Source organism: Gorilla gorilla, chromosome 12 (assembly GCF_029281585.2).
Source record: "Gorilla gorilla gorilla isolate KB3781 chromosome 12, NHGRI_mGorGor1-v2.1_pri, whole genome shotgun sequence".
Classification (NCBI taxonomy): Eukaryota; Metazoa; Chordata; class Mammalia; order Primates; family Hominidae; genus Gorilla; species Gorilla gorilla.
Window position 1 is genome coordinate 55079322 of NC_073236.2, and position 26630 is coordinate 55105951.

General features: G+C 39.9%; 1 protein-coding gene across 1 annotated transcript in view; it reads right to left on the minus strand.

Annotated features, from left to right (window-relative positions):
• The window catches only part of DNAH6 (dynein axonemal heavy chain 6), a 364719-nt gene that overhangs the window by 77478 nt on the left and 260611 nt on the right, over positions 1-26630 (minus strand). The window contains exons 58-62 of the mRNA XM_063695744.1: positions 26485-26552; positions 23475-23655; positions 19391-19570; positions 14287-14520; positions 8613-8748 (exon numbers count right to left, since the gene is read on the minus strand). Coding sequence (XP_063551814.1) covers positions 8613-8748; positions 14287-14520; positions 19391-19570; positions 23475-23655; positions 26485-26552 — 799 coding nt within the window. The remainder of the gene's footprint in view (positions 1-8612; positions 8749-14286; positions 14521-19390; positions 19571-23474; positions 23656-26484; positions 26553-26630) is intronic.

The window sequence follows — 26630 nt, forward strand, 5'->3', positions numbered from 1 at the left end:
AGATGTATTTTGAGGTTTTAGGTCAGGATGGCTGACTAGATGCAGGTATTGTGTGCTGCCTCCATGGAGAAGAGCCAGAATAGTAAGCAGATACTCACATTTCAAACAGGTAATCTAGGAGAGAATGCTTGGATTCATTAGAGAAGAGACATGAAGTAGCAGAAGTAAGTAAGGAGAGGGTTCAAGTTAGCTTGCGCAGCCAGGAACTGACTGGGCTGGGAGATGGTCCTGGATGCAGGGAAACAGTAAGAGGGAAATCCCTGGAGCTCCAAAACAGGGTTTTAAGATCTTGGCTACAGGAGAAACCCTTGACCCACTAGGGCCTTGTGCCTGACATATGGAACTGCCTAAAGATTGTACAGAGACATTTCTCTAGAAAGGGAACCCACACACAATCCCACAGGAATCCGAGCCTGGTGCAGCCTCAGCTGGGTGCCATTTTGAGAACCCAGATCCTGGTGATTTACAGACACAGCTGCAGCCACTGTGCTGCTCCAGGGAGGGAGAGGGGAGAACGGGCACACTCATGCACCCCCTAGAGGGTACTTGCTGCCCTGCTATGAGCTGCTGTTGAGACTGAGATATGAGTTGACCACACTTCTCATAGCTTCCTGCTTATGCTGCTTGCCTGAATGGTGCCCCACCCTCTTTAGCCCCAGGCCCAAGGTGCCCTCCTTTTGAGAGTTTAATGCTGGGCTGAGCTCCATGCTTTGTTTAGTTTGGGCTGATGTGGCTGTAGCCTCTGCTTGGCTAAGGAAGAACAGGGAGACCAGGTCATCCTACTCATATCTAGGACAATACTCACAGCTCTTGTAGCAGGCTGCTGTGAGACAGATGTGAATGAACCACACTCCCCACAGCTTCTTGATCATGCTGCCTGCCTGGGCAGTGATCCGCCCTCCCAGTTTTCAGGCCCAAGGCACCATTTTGAGAATGTAGTGCTGAGCTGTGCCTCATCCTTGGCCTGAGTTTGGGCTGATGTGACTGCTGCTGCCACCCAGCCAAGCAGGGAAAGGGGACCAAGGCTCTCCTATATATACCTAGGACAATGTCCAATGCCTTGCTACGAGCTGCTATGAGACTGAGACTTGAGCGGACCACACTCCTCACAGCTTCTCGTCCATGCTGCTCGCCTGAGAGGGGCTCCCCACTCTCTAGGTGCAAGCCCATGGCTGACACCATTTTGAGAGGTTAGAGCCATTGCTTGGTAACCTGGCAGCAGTGGCCACAGCAAGCATTTTGGTTTTAGGTGAGATTAAAGTGCTTGTTCTGGAAGGGGAGAAGGGTCCCCACAGGCAGAATTGAGCAGTGAGTGTGGAGAGTGCCCCAGTAGTAGGTGGTGGAATTACGCTCTCTCCCATCACAAGACTGGAGTGGGAGGAGAGTTGCTGAAGCTGAGGTTTTTCCCAGAGGGCAAGACTTTCAGTCAGAGACAGCTTTGCAACCTAGAACTGGTCTGCATGGGTCATAACGGGGTGTCCCAGCCTGTTTCCTTGGTCAGTTGGGGAACAGTGCCCCACCAGCTCTGAGGAGTGGGAGGGAGGCAGACTCCACTCCCCTGGAGATCTAACCCTTGCTGCAGACTGTCCCTAAAGGAGGGGAGAGTGCAGCCCACCAAAGACCCCCTTGGATAAAAGAAAACATGAGTGCAGTGCCAGCCACTGAAGGTGGTACCACCAAAGCCTGGGAATGGACATGGAGAGGGGGTCACACTTGCTCCACCACCCTTCTTCTCAGTGCCCTGTCATGGATTTGGAAGTGACTCTTCACTTTGGAGTCTGGGGAATGCGGGTTGAAAGAGTCTGTGTCTCAAGCTTCTCCAGCAGCTCTGCCCTACTGAGGGTGAATGTGCTCTGGAGAGGTGCTTTTTGTACTTCTCTAGTGCTTCCACCCCTGCTTGTACCCATCAGTTCTTACTCTTAAGCACCGTCTACTAGAGTGCATCCTGAATTACGCCACCAAATAAAATTACATTGCTACAACAAGCAACTTCTGAGAAAGTCACTGCATGAACTTACTTGCAACCAAGGAACCTGTACAGAGAGTTGGCACTCTGAAAGCACCTAGAAATGAAGCCAATTAATCATACACAATATACATCACAGTCATACCCCCAAGGGAAAAATGAATAAACAAGAAGCCCCATCCAAATGATACCAAATTAAAAAAAAAAAAGAGAGGTATCAGCTCTCTCAGATGAGGAGTAACCAGTGCAGAATCCCAGCAATACAAAAAGACAGAGTGTTTCATCACCTCCAAAGGATCCCACTAGCTCCCAAGCAATGGATCCTAACCAGAATGAAATGTCTGAAATGACAGATATAGAATTCAGAATATGATGCAAAGAAACTCAATGAGATCCAGGAGAAAGTTGAAATCCCACACAAAGAAGCCAGAAAAATGATCCAAGATATGAAAGACAACATAGCTATATTAAGAACAGAACAGAAGATATGAAAGACAACATAGCTATATTAAGAACAAAACCAACAGAAGTCCTGGAATTGAAAAATTCGCATCAGGAAATTCAAAATACAAATGGAAGCCTTAACAACAGACTAGACCAGGCAAAAGAAAGACTTTCAGAACTTGAAGACCAATCTGTCAAAATGACCCAGTCAGACAAAAGTAAAAAAGAATTTAAAAAATGAACAAAGCCTTTGAGAAATATGGGATTATGTAAAGTGACCAAACCTATGACTTACTGGCATTCATGAGAGAGAAGAAGAGAGAATAAGCAACTTGGAAAACATATTTGAGGATATAATTCAGGAAAATTTCCCCAATCTTGCTAGAGAGGTCGACATGCAAATACAAGAAATCCAGAGAACTTCTGTAAGATGCTACACAAGATGACAATTCCCAAGACACACTTGGGGATGGATAGGAGGGATAGGACTAACCAAAGTCCATGTGAAAGAAAGAACTTTAAAGGCACCTAGAGAAAAGGGTCATGTTGCTTATAAAGGGAAACCTATCAGACTAAAAACAGACTTTTCAGCACAAACCTTACAAGTCAGAAGAAACTGGGGCCTATTTTTAGTATTCTTAAAGAAAATAAATGTCAGCCAAGAATATCATATCCTTCCATGCTAAGCTTCATAAATGAAGGAGAAATAAAGTGTTTCCCAAACAAGTAATCACCAAGGGAATTTTCCACCACCAGACTGGCCCTACAGTGCATGCTTAAGGGAGTTCTCAATGTGGAAACAAAAGAATAATGCTTGTTACCATGAAAGCACATGTAAGCACATAGCCCACAGTACCCATAAAGCAACTATACAATAAAGACTACAAAGCAACTAAGCTAACAACATTATGACAGCAACAAAACCTCATATATCAATTTTAACAATGAACATAAATGGCCTAAATGCTCAACTTAAAATACATAGAGTATCAAACTGAATGAAAAAACAAGACCCATTCTTCTTCTATCATCAAGAGACCCAATCTCACATGTTATGACACCTATAAGCTCAAAGTAAAGGGACGGAGAAAGATATGTCATGCAACGGAAAACAAAAAAAAGCAAGAGTTACTGTTCTTATATCAGAATTTAAACCAACAAAAATAAAAAAGGACAAAGAAGGGCATTAAATAATGATAAGGGGCTCAATTCAACAAAACATCTTAAGTGTCCTAGATATATGTGTATCCAACATTGGAGTACCCAGACTTATAAAACAAGCATATCTAGGCTTAATGAAAGACTTTGGCAGTACACAACAATAGTCACACAACACACAACACCCCATTGATAGCATTTGATAGATCACTGAGGCAGAAAATTGACAAATTCTGGACATAAATTCGACATGACCATTTGGACCTAATAGACATCTACAGAACACTCTCCCTAACAACCACAAGATACCCATTCTTCTTATCTGCATATGGAACATACTCTAAAATTGACCACATGCTTGGTCATAAAGCAAGTCTCAATAAACACAAAAATATCAATATCATACTGAGCATCTTCTGAGACAACAGTGAAATAAAAATAGAAATCAATACACAGAAGATCTCTCAAAACCATAAAATTACATGGAAACTAAACAAATTGCTCCTGAATGACTTTTGGGTAAACAATGAAATCAAGGCACAAGTAAAAAACTTTTTTGAAACAGATGAAAACAGACATGGAATGTATCAAAACCTCTGGGATGCAGCAAAGCAGTGTTAAAGGAAAGTTTATAGCACTGAAAAACTACATCGAGAGGTTAGCAATGACATCGAGAAGTTAGAAAGCTCTCAAATTAACAAACTAACCTTGTACCTAAAGGAAATAGAAAAATAAAACAAATGAAACTCCAAACTAGGAGAAGAAATAAAAGAACTATAATCAGGGCAGAAATGAACAAAATTGAGACCTCAAAAACCATACAAAGGATCAATGAAACAAAAAGTTGGTTTCTTGAAAGGATAAACAAGATTGATAGACCATAAGCTAGATTAACAAGGAAAAAAATACAGAAGATCCATAATCATAATCAGAAATAACAAAAGTGACATCACAAATGATCCCCCCGAAATATAAAGGATCCTCAGAGGGTATTATGATGAGCATCTCTATGCACACAAACTAGAAAAATCTAGAGAAATGGATCAATTCCTGGAAACACACAACCTCCCAAGATTGAACCCGAAAAAAGCAAAAATCCTGAACAGATTAATCATGAGTAATGAAGTTCAATCAGGAATAAAAACCTACCAACCAACCAGCTAACGGAAAAAAAAGCCCTTTACAACCAAATTGTACCAGATGAACAAAGAAGAGCTGGTACCAATTCCACTGAAACTATTCCAAAAAATTGAGGAGGAGGGACTCCTCACTATCTCATTCTATGAAGTTAGCATCATCCTGATACAAATATCTGGCACAGACACAAAAAGAAAAGAAAACGAAGGCCAATATCCCTGATGAAAATAGACTCAAAAATCTTCAACAAAATACTAACAAACTGAATTCAGCAGCATATAAAAAAGTTAATTCATCATAATAAAGTGAGCCTTATTCTTGGGATGCAAGGATGATTCAACATATACAAGTCAATAAATGTGATTCACCTCATAAACAGGACTAAAATCAAAAACCATATGATCACCTCAATAGACGAGGAAAAGCATTTGATAAAATTCAACATCGCTTTATGATAAAAATCCTCAACAAACTAGGCATCAAAGGAACATACCTCAAAATAATGAGAGCCATCAATGACAAACCCACAGCCAACATTATACTGAAAGGACAATAGCTGGAAGCATTCCCCCATAAGAACTGGAACAAAACATAGATGTCTACTCTCACCACTCCTATTCAATATAGTACTGGAAGTCCTAGCCAAAGCAATCAGGCAGGAGAAAGAAATTTATCCAAACAGGAAAAGAGGAAGTCAAATGATCTCTCTTCACTAACAATATGATTCTGTCCCTAGAGAATCCTAAGGATTTGACTAAAAGACTCCTAGATCTGATAAATGACTTCAACAAAGTCTTATGATATAAAACGAATGTACAAAAATCAGTAGCATTTCTGTATACCAATAACGTTTAAGCTGAGAAACAAATAAAGAATGCAATCCCATTTAAAATAGCCACAAAAATATTGAGGAACACATCTAACCAAGGAAGTGAAAAATCTCTATAAGAGTAACTGCAAAACATTGCCGAAAGAAAGGATGAAACAAACAAATGGAAAAACATCCCACACTTATGGGTTGGAAGAATCAATATCATTAAAATGACTATGCTATCCAAAGCAATCTACAGATTTAATGCTATTCCTATCAAATTACCAATGTCATTTTCCATAGAATTAGAAAAAACTATTCTAAAATTCATAGGAAACAAAAAATATGCCCAAACAGCCAAGGCAATCCTAGTAAAAAAGAACAAAGCCAGAGGCACCATGTTATTCAACATGTAAATATACTACAAGACTACAGTAACCAAACCAACATGGTACTGGTACAAAAGTAGACACATGGAACAGAATAGAGACCCCTGAAATAAAGCCACACACCTACAACCAACTGATCTTTGACAAAGTGAACAAAAATAATGTGGAAAGAATATTCTATTCAATAAATGAGCTGGGAAAACTGGCTAACCATATGCAGAAGAATGAAACTGGACCCCCTACTTCTTACCATATATAAAAATTAACTCAAGGTTGAAGAAAAACCTCAAACTATGAAAATCCTAGAAGAAAACTTAGGAAATACTCTTCTAGACATTGGCCTAGGCAAAGTATTTATGATGAAGAGTCCAAAAGCAAATGCAACAAAATAAAAAATAGACAAATGGGATTTAAACTAAAGAGCTTCTGCATAGCAAAATAAAATATCAACTGAGTGAACAGACAATGTACATAATGGGAGAATATATTTGCAAACTATGCATCTTACAAAGAACTAATATTCAGAATCTATAAAGAACTTAAATCAATAAAATGTAAATAAGCCCATTAAAAAGTAGGCAAGGAACATGAATAGACACTTCTCTAAAGAAGACATACAAACATGAAAAAATGCTCAACATGACTAATCATCAGAGAAATGCAAATCAAAACCACAATGAGATACCATCTTACACCAATCAGAATGGCTATTATTAAAAAGTCAAAAAAATAGATTTTGGCAAGGTTGTGGAGAAAAGAAAGAGAATGCTTACATACTGTTGCTGAGAATACAAATTAGTTCAGCCTCTGTGAAAAGCAGTTTAGAAATTTCTCAAAAAGCTGAAAATAGAATTAACGTTTGACCCACGATCCCATTACTGGGTATATACCCAAAGGAAAAGAAATCATTCTACCAAAACACACCCGCACTCATGTTTATCGCAGCACTATTCACAACAGCAAATACATGGAATCAACCTAGGTGCCCATCAACAGTGAACTGGACAAAGAAAATGTGGTACGTATACACATGGAATACTATGCAACCATAGAAAGAATGACATTATGTCCTTTACAGCAACATGCATACAGCTGGAGGCTATTGTCCTAAGTGAATTAACACAGAAACAGAAAACCAAATACTGTATGGTCTCACTTACAAGTGGGAGCTAAACATTGGGTACACACAGACATAAAGGAGGGAACAATAGACCGTGAGGACTCCAAAAGAGTAGATGGAGGGAGGCAGCAAGGGTTGAAAACCTGCTTATTGAGTACTATGTTCACTACCTGGGCAATGAGATCATTAGAAGCCCAAACTTCCCCAGCATGCAATATACCCATGTAACAAACCAGCACATGTACTCCCTGATTCAAAAATAAAATAAAAATAATAAAAAAGAAATATATTTAAGGCAAAAAGCATTATTCAGAGTAAAGAGTGATATTATTTAATAAAAAGGAACAATTACTAAGAACTTAACTGTAAACCTATTTTTATATACCGGCATAGTTTCACAAAGTATAATGGGAAAAATTCTAAAATTACAAAGGGAAATTGCCAATCATAGTGGTATACCTTAATATAGCTGTCTTAGAATCTGACAGATCCAGTATAAGAACATTAGTAAGGTAAATACCACCATTAGTAAGTTTGAGCTAAAGGTCACATATGGAACCTTGCATTCAAGAAATGACATGCATGGAATATTTTATATAAACAAAACATGCACCAGGCTGCAAAAGAAGTGTATGTAATTCCAAAGAGTCAATTTCATGAAAACCATGAGTATAATTTCCATAATGTAATTAAATTATAAATAAGAAAAAGATGGTCCCCTAAATCCTAAAATGGTTTTGAACTAAAAAGTGTAGTTTTTCCCAGCACTTTGGGAGGCCGAGGCAGGCGGATCATGAGGTCAGGAGATCGAGACCATCCTGGCTAACACGGTGAAACCCCATCTCTACTAAAAATACAAAAAATTAGCCGGGTGTGGTGGTGGGCACCTGTAGTCCCAGCTACTAGGGAGGCTGAGGCCAGAGAATGGCGTGAACCAGGGAGGCGGAGCTTGCAGTGAGCTGAGATCGCCACTGCATTCCAGCCTGGGTGACAGAGCGAGACTCCGTCTCAAAAAAAAAAAAAAGTGTAGTTTTAGAATTGAAAGAGCTATATATTAAGACTTGTAGGGAAAAATGAATACAGAATGTTATAATTCAGAGTAGTCGTTACCTCTGAGGAAGAGAGAAGCGAGAGAGAATAAGGGGATTCTGGGATGCTGGTACTGTTCTATTTCTTGATCTTGGTGATGGCTCATAAATAAATCTACACAGTTTGTGATAGCTAATCAAACTATAATTTTGATTTGTCCATTTTTCTGGATTTATGTTATCCTTCAATAAAAAGTAAAAAAAAAACCTGTGGGATACAGCTAAAGCAATACACAAATGTATATTTATATTCTCAAATATATACATAAAATATATGTGTGTATACATATATATAAAGTAAACATAAAATATTAAAAATTCATGGGCCAAGCATTCGACTCAAGAAATTGTGAAAACAAATAATTTACAGTATCTTAGAAATGAAGGAAGTTCCTAGTGAAAAATGCTGACATTGCAGAAGAGGTTAAAGAAAACATTAAGATTAGGATTCAAGAGCCTGTTTATAAGCCTCCTCAGCAGGTTCTTTTTGTCACATTACCTAAGCGTATGGAAATAGGATGTGACAATATATTTTGAGTAAGTCCGTGAAAAACTGGAAATGATTCTTCCAAGTCACAGCATGCGAACCATGTAGCAGTAGGTAGCCAGGGAGCTTCAGGCTTAGGTGGGCGTTCCTGTTTGAAGACAGAAAATGAATAATAATTCACAAAGGCAATCACATAATATACTTTCACTTTGTCCAAGTGAAAAATCAAGCTCTAATAGTATGTTAAAATAACCATTTTCCTAGGACAAGTAGTACAATATGGTGAAATAGAAATGGTGTTGAATCAATTCTAATTGTGGACCTTTGCACAGAAGTACAGCTGCTAAAAACTTTTCAGATTGACATTTACAGAAAACGAAGTGGATCAATTAAATCTGCTACTTTCAGCCTGTTTTCCAACACCCAACATCGATCTTTCCCCACTTGCCAAATATTCCTAAGGTTAATAATTTTTCTCTAGAGAACTAGTCTCCCAATCAGATTCCCAGATGTTCTCACCCCTAGAAGATACAGAAAGCTGAGTATGGAGCAGTATCAGTAGCAAGACAAATGGCAACCTTATTCTAGCTGTGGTAAGTGTTTGTCTAATTATTTTAGATATTCTTAGAAACTTCTGGGAGAAGTGTTATGCCATCTGGCAATATTCCATGAAGCACTTACATGTGGGCAAACAGATTTAAAAGAGACAGAAAAATAGCTGTGATTGTAAGACTGAAACTAGTTCTTCAAAATTTCCTGAATATTTGCCTGAGGTTCCTTACTATAATTAAAAACAGGTTTATTGAGATACAATTTATATGCTAAGCAATTCATTCATTTGAAGTATATAATCTAATGATTTCAGTATATTCACAGATATGTACAACCACCATCACAATTTAGAACATTTAATTTCCTCAAAAAGATACCGTGTACCCCTTAGCTATTACTCCCCTTTAATCCCATCCCTTGAGCCCTAAGCAACTGTTAAACTACTTACTGTCTCTATATATTTGCCCATTATGGACACTTCATGGAAATCAAATTATATAATATGTGGGCTTTTGTGACGGACTTCTTAGCTTAGTGTTTTCAAGGTTCATCCATGTTGTAGCACGTATCAGTACTTCATTCTTTCTTATGGTTGAATAATATTCCATTGTATAAATATACCACATTTTATTTATCTATCAGTTGATGGACTTTTGGGCTGTTTCCACCTTTTGACTAGTATAAACAGTGCTGTTATGAATATTCATGTCCAACTTTTTGTGCAGACATACGTTTAACCAGTAAGTATAATGGAAATATTCCAAAAACTGAAAAAACCCCAGATCTGAAACACTTCTGGGCCCAGGCGTCTTGAATAAGGAATCTTATTCAATCTGTAATGTATTGTAGCAACTCTGAGCATGCACCCTTTCCCCAAAGGTTTCTTATTGTTACTTGCTTATTTGTTTAATAACTGACTGGATTATTTTAGTGGAGGCTCCCCACATCCCCTGCACAGCATTAAGTCTCTAATGTTGCTCCTCAAGGGTGCAGCCTTAGGAATGCTCATAGTTACCCCGGGATGATCATACGTTTTTCAGGGCTCTTTTTGATAGTTTCTTTCCCTGACTGCATCTAGCTGTTAAGCACCACTAATTGTGGGCTGATTGCTCTAATGTTTTTAACAATGCTCTTGGGGATATAAATTTCTCCTCAGACTAAAACATTCAAATTTGGGCCCCTTTGAAGGAGTTGCTGGAGTCAGTGTTTGGGTTTTCTTCTGGTCTTTGGCAGGCTTCAGTGTCTTCTCCTAAGTTATCTCTGGCAAACCAGCTGGCTTATAATGTTGTGTCTCTGTCCAGTAATTCCATCAACCTCCTTTCAATTGCTTTTCACTACAAACTTTATTGTTTTAGACAGCATCATTAGGCTTAAACTTTTCCATACTGTGTTGGAAATGAAGTCAGTTACTCTGTGAGGAGATAAGGAACTATCTGTTTTATAGGTTGCTTCTCCCACTCAGGCAAAACCTCCAAGCCAGGGGCATGACAATGTTGCACTTTTCGCAGGGGCATATTCCAGCTCTAGGAGCTGAGTACGCCGTGGATGGGAAGACAGTAGCTTCAGGTCTCCTCAGCTTGCCTCTGCCATTGAGGAATTACTATCTTAGGAGCTGGGACAACAGTGATGCTGCAGCAAACGTGGAGCCTCAGTCTCCTCAGTGGAGGCTGGGTGGAAGAAGGCAGCCCCACCTTTTGGCTACACTCAACTAGAACTTATCTTCAGCAGTAGGTAGCTGTGGGCAGGATGAGAAATGCTGCTGTCTTGTCCTTCTCAGGAATATGGCCCTTTAACTGGCAGTGGGGAGTAGGCAGGAGCCCTGTGCTCTTAGCTGCATCAGTCTTGAGTGCAGTTCCTATCTCTCTAAGCTGGGAGCAGGAAGGGAGGGAGTGGGTCTAGGTTCAAAGACCACAAGACTCTTGCTCTCCTTACTGAACCTCTAGTAAATTCTCTCAAATAAATGTTTATTCATTTGCTATATGTGCCTGGGACCATTTCCAGATGCTTTAAATGATCCTTATATAATTTTCAACAGTTTTGCTGGGGAGCCAGTATGCGAAGATCCTCACACTGTCATGCTGGAAGTGGCATTTCCCTGTGTTACATCTTGATCCTAGATAAATCCCTCAAAGACTCTTAGATTAGTTAATGTTCATAGGCATTTATAAATATCTAATAAACAATTCTGAGTGGTTTTGCTGTATTTTGATCTCTAATAATAATGTGTAAAACAAATCACTGGTCTGCGCAAATTTAATGAATTTTCCAGGAAATAGATTTCATGTAAAGTTTTCTGATTATGCTATTATTATGTACTAGCATCATTTTTTGGATTCCTAGCATTAAGAGAAAATGCTTTAAAAAAAGCTTGTCCAACCCATGGCCCACAGGCCACATGCAGCCTAGGACGGTTTTGAATGTGGCCCAACACAAATTCGTAAACTTTCTTAAAACATTATGAGATTTTTTTTGAGATTTTTTTTTAAAGCTCATCAGCTGTCGTTAGTGTTAGTGTATTTTGAGTGTGGCCCAAGACAAGTCTTCTTCCAATGTGGCCCAGGGAAGCCAAAAGATGGGACACCCCTGTTTAAAATATCATCATTTAAAAACATTAGTTGTATGGACTGAATATACCCAATGAGAATAGCCTGGAGACCTCAATTTGCAGAAATCCATTTACCTTGTCCACATGTAATAGAAACCTGCAGATGCTTGAGGCTTTGTGTATTGGTTCCAGTTGTTTTCTGTTTGTCCCTAAACTCTAACTGTTGTGGTTCAATCCTGGAAATGCCTACTTCTGCTCACACCAGCCAGTCTCCAGCTGCAGATCCCAGCATCTCTGCCCACCTTTTGTTGTTGTTGCCACCTTCTAGAAATCTGTGTTTTGCTTATCTGGATTTTCTTTATCTAGTGCATCCAGTCAACTCCAGATTCCATGGGGCATGTATCTCCTTCCTCTCTCTCCTCCCATCCTGGACACTCATCTTTTATTCTTTCTAGGTCTCTTCCAGGGCCCTTTTGCTGCACCATTTCCTTGCATAATGACACAATCTTGTCATAAGTGTTTGGAACTCACTGCACATTTTTCCACAGAAAAAGTTTTATGCATGGAAGTTGGCTTCTGAGGTTATTCAAGAAAATTTAATTTAGATCATAATGAATGTAGCAAAAAACAATGTAGTACTTATGATAAAAATAGAAAATACTAGTGTCAACATATTAAATGAAGTGACCATATAAAATACACCCCAAATACATTTCTAAAAAAATTATTAGTCAAGAATCATTCCAATTTCCTCATGACAGAGGAAAAGACAGTTTAATTAAAAATAATTCAGAGAGGTTTCTGATGATGGTAATTTTAAATTTTGAGTTTGATGGTATTTAAAACATATTTTAAACTTTTCAAGATGTGCTGTTCATGAGAAGTAGGTGGTGCTGGAATGGACATGGGCTTTGGGAGCTTAGAACACAGGTTTGAATCAGACTGTGTTATGCATTATTGTGATTTTGGAAAGCTCTTTAACCTCTTTGAGTTTCTGTTGAGAAAACTGTAAGCAGAGCTGTTGATAAGGCTGCAGTGAGGAAGGAAGGGCGAAAACACACAGGGCAGGGCCTGGCTAAGTGATTGGCTAACAGTCAGCAGCAGAGTGAACTGGTTAAGAGAGCAGGCTTTACAGACTGCAAGTGTTCAAATCCTGGTTCCAGGTCCTGTTAAGTGTGTTATCAGGACAAGTTACTTAACCTTTCTGTGCCTAACTATCTTATCATAGACTAGAGATACAAATTAGGAACTTACCTAAGAAGAATACTGAGAGGAATAAGGGAGTTGATATATATAAAACACATAGCAAGCTCTCTGTAAATATGAACTGTGATTATGAGGATAAGACACATTAAGAGAGGAGTCACAGAATATGTGTGTATGCAAGATGGATGGGGGTCAGGGAGGAAGGAACATCTGGTGGAGAGATCTTGTCTCGGCTTTTTCTGGGAACATGGGGTGCTGAGAGTCAAATAAAAGCATCAGGTTCAACCTCCTAGTGATACACTGGGGTTCAAATACTGGCAAACAGGTGCAGATGTCACTTCTGCAGGGGCCAAGGACAGGACTTGAGATTTGCAGAGTTGGACAGAGCCAAGAATTTAGAGTGGAGCAGAGATCAAATTGTAGGCAAGGTTTGGGGGCTCACCTCTGTGGGCCACTAGCTTTGTGGTATGTGTGTGGGTTAAGCCAGTTTAAGGGACTAGAGCAAGCAGGACAAGCAGATGAACATGAAGGAGGGAACTGTAGCAGAACTCGTATTACAGTATTACAGAAGGCAACAATCAAGTCATTTTTTCACTTCCCATGCTTTATAATGAGATACATCTCCAGGCAAGAGAGGGTCATGGTTTTTAAAAAAAACTATTGCTAAATCTGTGAATTACAACTTTTATTGGATTTTAACTCTTTACATTTGTAAGAGGGTCAGCTTTGCAAAACATGTTCACTTCTACTAGCTTATTGGTTACTCCCAACATTCCTTTTCTATAGGTGAGGACAGTACTCCATACAGAGGTTAAATGATACATTATACAGTTAGTTGGAGGCAGAGCTGAGTTATAACATGGGCCTCCTGACCTCAATACCCCTCCACTGGGCCACACAGCCAAATGTATGGCCTTCGGCCACCGGAGTCACCACAGAGCACTGGTAGGTGCTTGTGGGCTCTATCTAGAATAACGATCATAGTATTATTCTGTTTTCATGCTGCTGATGAAGACATAGCTGAGACTGGGTAATTTATAAAGAAAAAGAGGTTTAATGGAACTCACATGGAACTCACAGTTCCATGCAGCTAGGGAGGCCTCACAATCATGGCAGAAGGCAAAAGGCACATCTTACATGGCAGCAGGCAAGTGAGAATGAAAACGAAGTGAAAAGGGTTTCCCCTTATAAAACCATCAGTTCTCATGAGACTTATTCACTACCACGAGAACAGTATGGGGGAAACTGCCCCCGTGATTCAGTAATCTCCCACCAGGTCCATCCTACAGCACATGGGAATTATGGTAGCTACAATTCAAAATGAGATTTGGGTGGGGACACAGCCAAACCATATCAATCATCATCTAAATGGGAATCAGGTACCTTTTCCAATCCTGCAGAACCTCGGAGAAAGAAATTCCATTCAGCATCAGTTAGGGTTCCTTGCTGACGCATCATCTCAACACAGAGCATAAAGCTGTAGATGAGTTTATGTTGCTCAAAAAGTCCTCTTGAAACATTGACATAAGCAGTTAGGAGAGTTTGTTCTAGTAGTATGTCCAGGCGCTGTTGTAGATTTTCTGTCTTTACAGAAGTTTCAATGGTGGTATTGAACAACTGTGTGAAAGAGAGCTCTATCAATGTCTCTGATTTAATTCATTCTCTGCAGAGAACAAAAAATCTGTCTCCCTTGTTCGCATTCAGTGAGTAAATGGCAGCATGGGAGATGAATACAGTAAGTCCTCAATGTGCCCAATAGGTTCTTGGAAACTGAGACTTTAAGTGAAATGATGCACAGCAGGTCTTTGAATTATGAACAATCTTGCATTCAAAGTAATTTTGCTATTACATTGATGAGACCAAAAAAATTGGTTTCATTATATGTCATTTTGCTTAACAAAGTCGCAGTTTCCAAGAACCTATCCACAACATTAAGTGAGGACTTACTGTACTATGAAAAAGTCTAGAATTCATCCCAAAGTGATATGTGATATTTGTTTTCTACACTCCCCTTTCTCTCCTATTTTTAAGAAATGGACCAACGCCAAGCGCTTGACAATATTCAAGAGGCATCATCTTGATGTGAGACATGAAACTTTGGAAAACGGAGGTGAGCTAGCAGGACCAGTTTTTTCACATCTTCAACCCAGATTTGATAAACCCTGCATTTTGGGGTGAGAGATGTAAGAGCAAGGTAAGCTCATGCTTATTTCTTAGCACTTCCCCAAGATAATTTTTAGGGTGTAGAAGTAATGTGCTAGAATTTTCCTGGAAATTTAAGAGAAACGGATTTTTGTGATTTTAAAGGAGATTTCTACCCTGTTTCCTACCTGGAAATTTTGAAAGGAGAATCACTACCACAAAGGTGCCCCATATTATAAAGATACTGGGAAGGCAGTAGAGATGGTGGCATTGAGGGATTAGGCCTGAGGTAGTCCTACCCATTTTCTGCAACTTGTAAGTGGAGTGGAAGGAAGATCAAAAAATTTATTTTTTATTTTTTATTTTTTAATTATTATGATACTTTAAGTTTTAGGGTACATGTGCACAATGTGCAGGTTTGTTACATATGTATACATGTGCCATGTTGGTGTGCTGCACCCATTAACTTGTCATTTAGCATTAGGTATATCTCCTAATGCTATCCCTCCCCGCTTCCCCCAGTCCCGGAGTGTGATGTTCCCCTTCCTGTGTCCATGTGTTCTCATTGTTCAATTCCCACCTATGAGTGAGAACATGCGGTGTTTGGTTTTTTGTCCTTGCGATAGTTTGCTGAGAATGATGGTTTCCAGTTTCATCCGTGTAGGAAGATCAAAAAATTTCTAAAGGTCCCAAGCTGTGTGAGGAAGCTGAGCAGAGCCTGAATGTGTGGCCTTCCAGGGAAGTCACGGGGCAAGGAGGGATCTTGCAGCAGAGACTCAGGGGAAGTCCCACCAGGGCCCCGAGGGGCATGTGTTTGCAGTCTCAGGATCCACAGCCTGAGGGGCAAAGGTGGGAGGTGAGGTAGTACCTGCCCAATCCCTGGGATCAAGATATATTGTTCATGGTGAGGGCAGACCAATCAAAACAGACTGGCAGCTAGAAGCCCACTAAGGACCAAAGCAGATCAGGGTCAAGAAGCATCCTCCGCTCCTCCCTAGAAATACTGTGCCGAGGCTGTGCAGGCCTTTCCTACCCACCTCTTCTACTAATAGGATGGAGCGCAAAGGGAAAGGGGCCTGATTGTGTCAGTCTCCTCACCAAAATAGGTCTCCATTCCCCCAAGTTAAAAGGGCTTGGAAGAAGCCTACAATTATTGCAGGAAATTGGGAAAGTCTTTGTTGGTTCTCCTGAAAGTTTTGTTGACAAAGGTAATAGAGTTTTGTTTTAACACATTCAGGAGAAAAGAGGACTCAGCCCTCTTTAACAACCTGACAAGAACCATAGAGGTTAAAGCCCAGTGAATATGTGATAAATACGGTACCAAAATAAAACTGGTAAATCTCAAAATTCTCTAAAGAATTTCACCGTGAAATGGGTTTGGTAGAGGGTATCCTGGCCAAGGCTGTCACCTACAAATATGTTTTGGATTTCTGGTTTCCCTTCTAATCTGTAAAACTCCAGAGCTTTCATGATTCATCCTATATCACTTTTACTTTCAGCCCAAGATATTTTAGGGCCTTTTCACTTTTATTTCTTGAAGGAGATTTTAAAAACTTGAAGAGCATAAATTCCAAAACACCCAAGATAAGAAAAGTATTAACAAAAAGTCATTTAGGTGGCATTACAGGATTTGGTAATCCTTATTTTGCTTGGGTTAATACCTGTCAACTAAAGGAAGGGAGCAGAGATATAAGAACCCAAACCCTTGCCTCTAGGAATTGAGGTTTGAACCCAGCACAGATGGCTTTCAAAGGCTGCTAAAATGAACATCTTGTTGAAAGACAACCCAGGCCTATCTAAACAACTTGACTCCCATTTCTTTCAATTCCTCATTTCCATTCTCTCCTGGAAATAGAAACTGTTCCTGGACCTCCAACCATTATCGAGGGTACTAAATAAGACCTCTAGAGGAAAAATCAAGCTGTCATAAGAATTGTTTGACTATTTGAAGTTCAATAAGAATTGTTGGAATGTTATATGCAGAGATCAAAACAGACTCTTCATTCACGAAACACTCATGAGCATTATGTGGTGCTAAGCACCATTGGGGATATGGGATGGGTGAGGCTTCATTTTTGCCTCCTGGGAGTTCAGGCTCCAGCAGGAGAGAGAAGCCAACCACCCAAGACAACGTGGGGTAACATTATGCCAGATGAAGCATATCAAATATTTTGGATAAAGACTGCTGAACCTGTTTGCTACTACTCCCATTGAGAGGTGGAGTCTAAATCCCCTTCTCTCAAACCTGGACTATCCTAGTGATTTGATTGACCAACAGACTGTAGCCGAATTGATGTTGCATGAAATCCAAGATTAGGTCAGAAGAAGTCCTGGAGCTTCCATCTTGGTTTCTTTGAATGTTTACTTTGGGGAGAGGCCCTCTTGGAACCCAGTTGCCCTGTAGTGAGAAGCCCAAGCCACAAGGAGAGGCCACTGCAGGTGCCATGAGTGACAGCCCAGCCATGTGAGTCAGCCATTTTGGATGTTCATTCCAGTCAGCCTCTAGATGTTTGCAGTCCCAGCAGCAGGCTTTGCTGGAGAATTTAGGAGAATTTAGAATGCAGTCCCAGCAGCATTTAGGTTGGGAGGAAGGGCATTTTAAACAGAGGGATTGTCAGAAACACAAAAGCATCCAGTTAGTCTTGGGAATGTAAATGGATCAATTTGGCTGTTGCACAGGAGTTGAGAGAAATGTGACTGGAGAGATGAAACAGGGACAGGCTGGATGTGGCTTTGAATTCCAGGCTATAGAGTATGAATTGTGTTGATGGGCAATATCTGTGAAAATTCATTTAGGACCTAGGTCTGTGGAACAGTGTTTTGAAAACACTAGGCCTAGGCGGGCCTGGCTTCCAGGTGTGTGAGCCAGCATTGACTATACAGGGGCATATAACAGGAAATAGAGATGTGTTGCAGGGAAAAAGTGTTATGTTTACAATTCTCCACTGTTTTCTACTGAGTGGCACGTATGGAGGGAGAGGCCTTTGTTGGCTGAGTTGTGTCATGGGTAGGGTATAAGCATGGATGAACAGAAAAGTGAGTAAGTTAAACTGCTCTGCCCAGAAAAGGAGACAGCACTGCCAAGAGGAAGTAGGAGCTGATGGGAAGACTGAGCCAGGGAGGCTTTGGTCGGGTGGGCTGAGAAGAGGCCACTGGCACCTGAGAGCACCTCTGATGCAGATGCTTGGTAGTCTTGCTGTATAGTGAGTAATGCAAACTCTCTGTCTTCCCTGGAAGTCTTTAGCAAAATTGGCATTGCCTGCTGAAGCTTTGTGGCATTGAATTTGCTTTTGGGAAAAAATGAATGCTGCTACAAAGAGGATAAGGGGTGAAAACATCCTACTTATGAGACAGCAGATGAAATTCAACTGTGAATATGAGATAAAGAAGAGAGGCTGAAATAAAACAAGAGAGTCTCATAGTCATATGGTGTAAGTGGGACAGGAACAAAGGAAAGAGATCCCTCTAAGTCAAAAGTGGGTGCAGGGAAGGAAGAACAGGTTGTTGCATAAAAGGTTTGGGAAATAAAAGATACATAAACCAATTTGGTCAAGGTCAGTGCTGTTTGGACTTGAGATACAACAGAAAACACTAATAGTGGAAAGGATTCTAGATTACTGCAGAGGATGTCTAAAGAAATGGGACTCAGCTGTGACTCTTAAAAAAGAGAGAAGGGCAGGCATGAAGGAAAACAAACATGCTAGCTAGTTGAGGAAGTCAGGAGCAAATGAAACTTGCAAAGCAGCTTTCTTCTCTTCCTCTACAGAGTGTTCTGTGCATACTGGGCAATCAAATCTTTAAAAAAAATTCAAATTTTATGTATACCTTTTATATATATATATATAATAATCACTAACTCTACTCTAAAAACTGCATCTTTGGAAGGGCTGGTGAAACCACTCTTTTTTATTTTTTATTTTTTTTGAGAGAGTCTCACTCTGTCGCCCAGGCTGGAGTGCAGTGGCATGATCTTGGCTCATTGAAACATCCACCTCCTGGGTTCAAGCAATTCTCCTGCCCCAGTCTCCCGAGTAGCTGGGATTACAGGCACCTGCCACCACGCCTGGCTAATTTTTGTATTTTTAGTAGAGATGGGGTTTCCCCATGTTGGCCAGGGTTGTCTTGAACTCCTGACCTCAGGTGATCCACCCACCTCGGCCTCCCGAAGTGCTGGGATTACAGGTGTGAGCCACCATGCCTGGCTGGAACCACTCTTGAACCTTGCATGCACCTGGGAGATTTTACCTGATAACTAGACTTATGGCTTGTGTGAAGCAAGAAGTAATTCAAAAGGTGTAATGGAGGCCAAAGAGATGACTGTCATTAACAACAAGAACACACTTACCTGTTTAAAGTATTTTAATGAGTACTGGTACATAGGATCTATTTCTGAGAGGCTTGCAATGACAAAGTACATTACAGAGCCTTGAGTGGCCACTGGACGATACTTCTCACGAGCCACATTGATCATCTGCTCAGTGGACTCTGCTTCTTCCAGCCTGGTTTTAATGGCACCAGAAGTGATCTGAATAAACGTACAATAACAAGTTCTTAGGGATCTGTTCCAGAAAAATAGTGGGACTTCTGGAATGTATCCAGTTAGGTCTAGGGAAGAAATAAGGATAGAATGAGTTGGTGATTATAGTAAGGGGTCCCCAGGTGGAATGACTGAGTCTCAGGGCTCAGTGACCTTCTGAATAAGCTGACCTTTCTTCCTTCCAGAGTTAGGAATAGGCAGAGGGCAGCAGGCAATACAAGTAGCTTTGAAAACATAGAAGCAGCACGTCTCTGAGACTCAATCTGAGTTACTCTTGCAATGCAAACACTATCACAGCACTCCTAATTGCTCCCGAACTTCTTTGTGAGCAGTCCAGGGCAAGCACAATGAATAAAGGAATGAAAGGAGAAGGGATACCCAGGAAAATGCCCAAAAGAAGGGAGTAGAGAGTGGCTGGGAGGCAGTGGCACCACATCCCTCCCTGGAATAACAAGGGTGACTAATATTCTTGTTCTTTACCTAGTATTCCCAGGTATAGACATATGGGATAGAAGCTGTTGTTTGTGGAGGATTATAACCCCAAATGAGTTAGCGACGCTTGCAAGGTCTTTTGGTTTTCTGCATTTTGGGTTTGTGGGTCTGGGGAGCCCTCTGGCCAATGGGCCTTCCAAGATTCCCTTCTCTATGTCTCTCAGTCTCTCTCTTTCTACTGCTGTCTGCCCCTGCCTCCTCTCTCTTCCCCCACTGTTTTTCAGAGGTGGATATCCCTGGGTTGGGAAATCCTTTTCTCTCTAGAAAGTCAAAGGGTCTAGAGCAGGGACCATGAAAAATCACCAAGAGAACTGACTGCTCAGTATTTGCTCCATCAAAGCTAAAAGGAATCATCAAGTTCCTGTATAGACCAGTGCTTTCCAATGGAAATATAATGTGAGCCACATAAATAATCATACATTTTCTAAATTTATTAAAGATAAAAAGAAATTTTAATAATATATTTTTAATCTACCCAAAATATTATATCAACATATAATCCACATAAAAGTTACTGAGATATTTTGTTTCTTTGGATTTAGCCCTTGAAATCTGTTGTGTATTTTACACTACCAACACACCTTAATTCAGGCTAGCCATATTTGAAGTGCTCAACAGCCACCTATGGCTAGTGGCTACCTACCATAATAAAGAGTATAAGTCTAGACTACTTATCCCAGCCCACCAGGAAAGGGAGGGGAAGGATTCAGTGCAGAAGCTGTTTCCAGGAATCAGAGATCAAACTCTCCCTGTAATAACCCCTTAGGGAGCTGAAGGGGAAATAAAGGGCAGAGTTGAGTAGGAAACCCCTATGTTAATATGGGACTCAACTAAAGCTTTCAAATCCAAGTAGAAAAAAAAAGTTGATATGGGATCAGTTGGTGGATCATGTAGGCCCACTAACAAATAATTCTTTATGTCTTAGGGAGCACAAGGCACTGATAATGTAGAACCCAGGGCTAAAGAGAAGGAAAGTGGATTGTTTTCTTCTCCTTGCCAAAGAATATTAGAATACTATATGCTTCCGTTGAGTTTGGCAACTACTTGTAGACATTATGCCCTACAGGCTTGAGGTTTCAGCCGCGTTTAGAGAATATGAGACATATTTTTATGTAAGGATTCTAAGAGCTGAGAGGAGTATAAACTGTAGCCAAGAAGTGGCAGGAAACACAGCCAAGGATCAGTTTGATCCCTGCTGTATAGAAAGGATGACTCCAAAGCAACTCCTTGCAAAACAAATAAACCAGCTTATAGATAAAGATGGCAGTCATCACATGTGTATCTACCTTCACTTCCTACTGAAACTACAATAAAATTGTAGGAAAAGGCTTAAAAATGCAGAGTAAACCAATAAAGATAGGAAGAATGGGAGAGGAAATATCAATGAATTTTGGGAGCTCGAAAGCAGACAGAAGGGTGGCAATGACTTAGACCCAGAAAAATGGATTCCTACACTGGCAAAAGTGGATAGCCACGAACTCACCCAATTTATAAAAATAATCCTCCTCAAAGGCTTAAGAATTAGTATCCAGAAGCACTCTTGGAAGTGGGAAGGGCTTAAAATAAGAATTGGTTGTAAGAGGACCCCCTAGGTCATCTTCCCACACCACCCATGGCCAGGGGTTTGTCCCTTTCTCACTCTGGCAGAAAAAATAGAAATTTCCTTTGGAGAAAGTAAAAGAGAGGGTTTTCTGATGGAAGGAAGGAACCAAAACAGAGTGACTGGGTGACTGCAGACTGGATGCTGAGACCCTAGCCCTTCTCCTCTCAGACCCCAAATACTTAAAGCCAGATCTTCACCCTTAGGCAATGTTAACATTTAATGTTCAGCTATAATCAGGATATAACTACAGTGGGAGGCCAGAGGATGGGAAGGTGTGTGTGTTTGTGTGTGTGTGTGTGTGTGTGTGTGTTAGAGGTACAGATAACAGTTAAGACGCAAAATGAAAGTAGCTGCCTTGGCCGGCACAGTGGCTCACTCCTGTAATTCCAACACTTTGGGAGGCCAAGGCAGGAGGATTGCTTGAGGCTAGGAGTTTAAGACTAGCCTGGGCAACATGGTGAGACACTGTCTCTACAAAAAATAAAAAATAAAAAAGTGAAAAATTAGTTGGGCATAGTGGCGTGCATTTGTAGTCCCAGATATTCAGGGGGCTGATGGAGGAGGATGGGTTGAGACCAGAAGATGAAGGCTGCGGTGAGTCATGATCATGCCACTGCACTCCAGCCTGGGTGACAGAGCGAAACCCTGTCTCAAAACAAAACAAAACAAAATAAAAAACAAAAAAACAAAAACTCAAGAGAGCTGCCTCTGTGAAGGGAGGCATGGGTGGCTGGTGGGAAGAGAAGGCACGGAATGCTATTTTTCATAATAAGCCTTGTAGAATATTTCATTCTTTAAAGAGTTGGCATGTAAAACTTTGCTAAAAAATAAAAATAAGTGGGTTAACAGACAACCGCCAGAAATAAAAAAATAAAAAACCCAAGGAAGAATGATCGACAGGAGGATAAAGAGATCTATGAACAAACAAGCTAAAGCAGAGAGGAAGAAAACAGAGGCCCCAAATTACTTGCTTATTACTGTTTTAATACTGCAATCCCAAGGGACTATACAATATAAAGCAGTCAACCAGTTTTGATGTCAACAAAAGCAAAAAACATAACCTATGTGTTTCTGGTTTAATAAAGTCAAGGGGATTTTTTTTCAGTAAATTATTTTGTTTCTCACAAGTGGATGAAAATCATTTGTTCTTAGTATGCACTCCTTAAATGATAGTTTGAATCTGAGAAATAATTTACTGAAGAATTTTAAGTTTAAGGTAAAACTTCATCTTACTATCGACACGTTTTAGTTAAGTACCAATTGTGTGCAACCACCATGTGTAATCCTTGGAGAAGGAATATCAAAATGAACTATTCACAGATTCCCACTGCATAGAACTTAACAACACAACAAAAGAGATAAGCCATGTAATTGGATAACTGTGACATAGGATAAACAGTGTCAAGTGCTGTAGTAGAGATCCAGATAAGACACTACAGAAGTTCTGAGGAGGAGGAAGTTAATTCCAACTGGGAATATCAGACAGAGTCTTCCTGCAGGTGATGGCATTCATATGAAAGTTTGTTGTGTTTGTTCCTTTCGATTTATATCTTGTCCCAGTTCTTTATGTGTTTTATTTAAGAAATGCAGACAAGACAAGAGAAGCAGTGGTCTACAGTTTCTCCAAGTTTCTTTGGTTGGCAAGGAGCCCTCACAGGCAGGCACCCGTCTGTGTGTCCATGGAAGCCCAGTGTGGCCCCCGTCTTGCTTTAAAAGCCCTTGCAGGACCCTCGAAGGCTGTAGTTATAACTTTTGAAGTAACACACTTTCCATAAATACTAAAAATATTTTACTTGCCTTTGAATCCTGGAGTGTGTCAATAAGTTCTTCATTGTCCAGAATATTTCCTTCAGAGGTAAAGAGCATTCTCAGGATTTTCTCTTCGATAGTTTTCAACTGGTTTTTATCAGTGTTGATCCTCACGATGAGCTTAATTCTTTGTTCTTCCAACCTGGGTTTTTCAAGTCGCACCACATCACTAAAACCAAAGTTCAGATATCTAAATTATGTCTCCGCCAGTGCCTCAAAGTTGCTTCTATTTTTCTTTCTCTGTTTGTAATTGTTCTTATTCTGAATATTATTCAGCTGAGCATTAATGCTGATGGCCATATCTGAATGCACACCATGTCTCTTTTGCTGGGTTTACACAATAGCTTCTGACTCAACTACACGTCAATTCTGATCTTTTATCTTGTATTTTAGAGATGCATACTACTGAAGTTCCCACACCTTCTGCTCATCTCTTAGGAAGACCTGCTTAATACTTGATCTCTCTAATCATTCAATTTCTGTCTCTAACGCTTGCTTGTGCCAAGATGAAAATGGTGCCTGGAATATTTATGGTGCCTTGAATATTCTTTCTGTACCAACATGGCAGATTCTGAAATCACACCACCTCCATGAAATGATTTTTGATTGCATATGAGAAAGGAGCCTTACCTCCAGCTTCACCCTTGTATAATCAGGTGAACTTATATCTCCCTTCACTTGTTCTTTCATAATTTGCTCCCAGTCTCCATTTGCAAGTTAATCTTTATTAAGTACTACTCTATGCAATGCACCCTGCTAAGAGTTTTACGTGGATTATCTATTAATCCTTTGAATGCCCCCATAAGGTGGGCACTGTGGTTATCATCCCCAGCTTGCAGGTGAACAAACAGACTCTAGTGGGTCACTTCCTGAGATCACATGGCTATGAGAGGCCAAGCTGGGCTTGTACCTGGGTCTGCTGGCTCCAGAGCATGCACTGTAACTAGTATGCTGCCTCAAGTAACAACCCATTATTTACTTGTTATGTACATGCTGAATTCAGACACCTTGAAATTATTATATAAAGAATACTAAAAATCATAACCTCAAATTCAATTGTTTAAATAAGTTTTTCAGAAGACAGTAGTTTAAGGAATTTTTAAGATAAAGGTGAGCTCAGGAAACAGCTTGAGAGAAATATTAATCAAATTAATCAAGTTAAGAATCAAAAGAGCCTGCCAAGGAAGTCTGTGAGGTGAGTTACAGTTTCTGGAAATAGAAAGGAAGACAGAAGGAGGTGGACAGTCTGGGTGGCTGAATGGAATTCCTTGAAGTTGAAAAATGGCCTTGTGCTGCTCCAGAAGGACTAAGGCATTGTGGTTGGCATTCTCCAGGAGGCAGGGAGGTGAACTGTGGTGTTCAAAATTGAGAGGATCTGAGGAAAATTGCAATGAGAAATTGAGCACCATGTGTATCACTGCCTGTCCAGGAGCTCAGCAGAGCAGAGGGCAACTGAAATAGGCGACGGCCTGTCAGAACACAGGCAGACCCAGCTCCATCCTCACCCTGGCTAAGGGCTGTTAGCTTCCCTTTTCAATGCCATCAATCTAGGAGAAATAGCAGGGAGATACTGCACACCATGACTGAGTCCCAGCCTTTCTCGTGTTCTTATCAGGGCACTTCTCCTTCTTGTCCCAGGCAGCCTAACATGCTGGGAGCTTAGTGACACAGCTGAGCTTAACTATGCACAGGAATAAACTGGTATGCAAAGTGTTCAGCCAAGTCCTTAGAATATATTCATAAAATATGTTGAAATAAACTTTAATTGGAAAGAAGTTAACCTAGTGGAAGGTAAGCAAGTTAGCAGCTGGCAGAATAATTCCTAAAACAAACTAGAGAAATAAGACTTAAGCTCATTAGTGACAACATAGGTAAGTCAGGACGATCTTGACTTGAATATAAGGGATATTTCTTTTGAACATGGGTCTAAATTATGTTTCTTTAGAGTGAATAAAAATACATACATAGGTATTCCTATATACATACATATGTGTATATATGTGTTGGTTAAATATATATATTAAATATAAAATTAATTTTGAATCAACATCAATGTTATTATTTTAACAAATATTTTTAAAGTTTGTCTCATGAACCTCTTGGCTAATTCTGATGATTAATATTAACAACTCATAATGCAATATTTGGGAAATAGGGATTTAATCACATACAGAATATACTAAGAAAGGGTATATATATATATACACATATATATGTATATATATGGGTATATATATATATACACATATATATGTATATATATGGGTATATATATATATACACATATATATGTATATATATGGGTATATATATATATACACATATATATGTATATATATGGGTATATATATACACACATATATGTATATATATGGGTGTATATATACACACATATATATGTATATATATGGGTATATATGTATATATGTGTATATATATATATACGGGTGTATATATATATACACATATATATGTATATATATGGGTATATATGTATATATGTATATATATATACACATATATATACATATATATATACACACACATATATTTGAAGTGGACAGTTAAATACACTAAGAAAACACCTAAAAACCAGTGAAGCTGGAACAAATATATTTGGAGAAGCTGCTTTTTCACAGGTATGGACCAGTGCATTTCTAGGAACAACAGAAAGACTGACTTCGTTCACTTGCTCAGGATGGAAATCCTAGTGAAGGGAAGAGGCAGGGCTGGGCTGCCAGCCTGGTTCAAACAGTGGGGGTGGGGAATTAAGGGTCTATCCTTGACGTCCTTGAGAAGATGGCAGACAAGATCAGTTGCTCTGAACAGCTATGGAAATGGTAAAGAACTTGGCCACTTACTTGTATTTTTTTTTGATTAAGGGTTCATGTGTAGTGCTCTTACACAGCAGAAAACTGTCTTTGTCAATATTTCTAAACAAAATATTTAGGAAACCCACGACACCCCCTTCCCTCCCCTCAACTCCCTGGTTTTTTACCTTAACAACTGATCCTCCAGGCCTGATTTTGTTACAGTGAAATTGATAATGGTAACTTTAATGCATACCTGGAAGAGAAGCACAGAGTGCATAAAAATGCTTAAGTGCAAACTAATAAAATACCTTTCTTTATTAGAACACAGCTC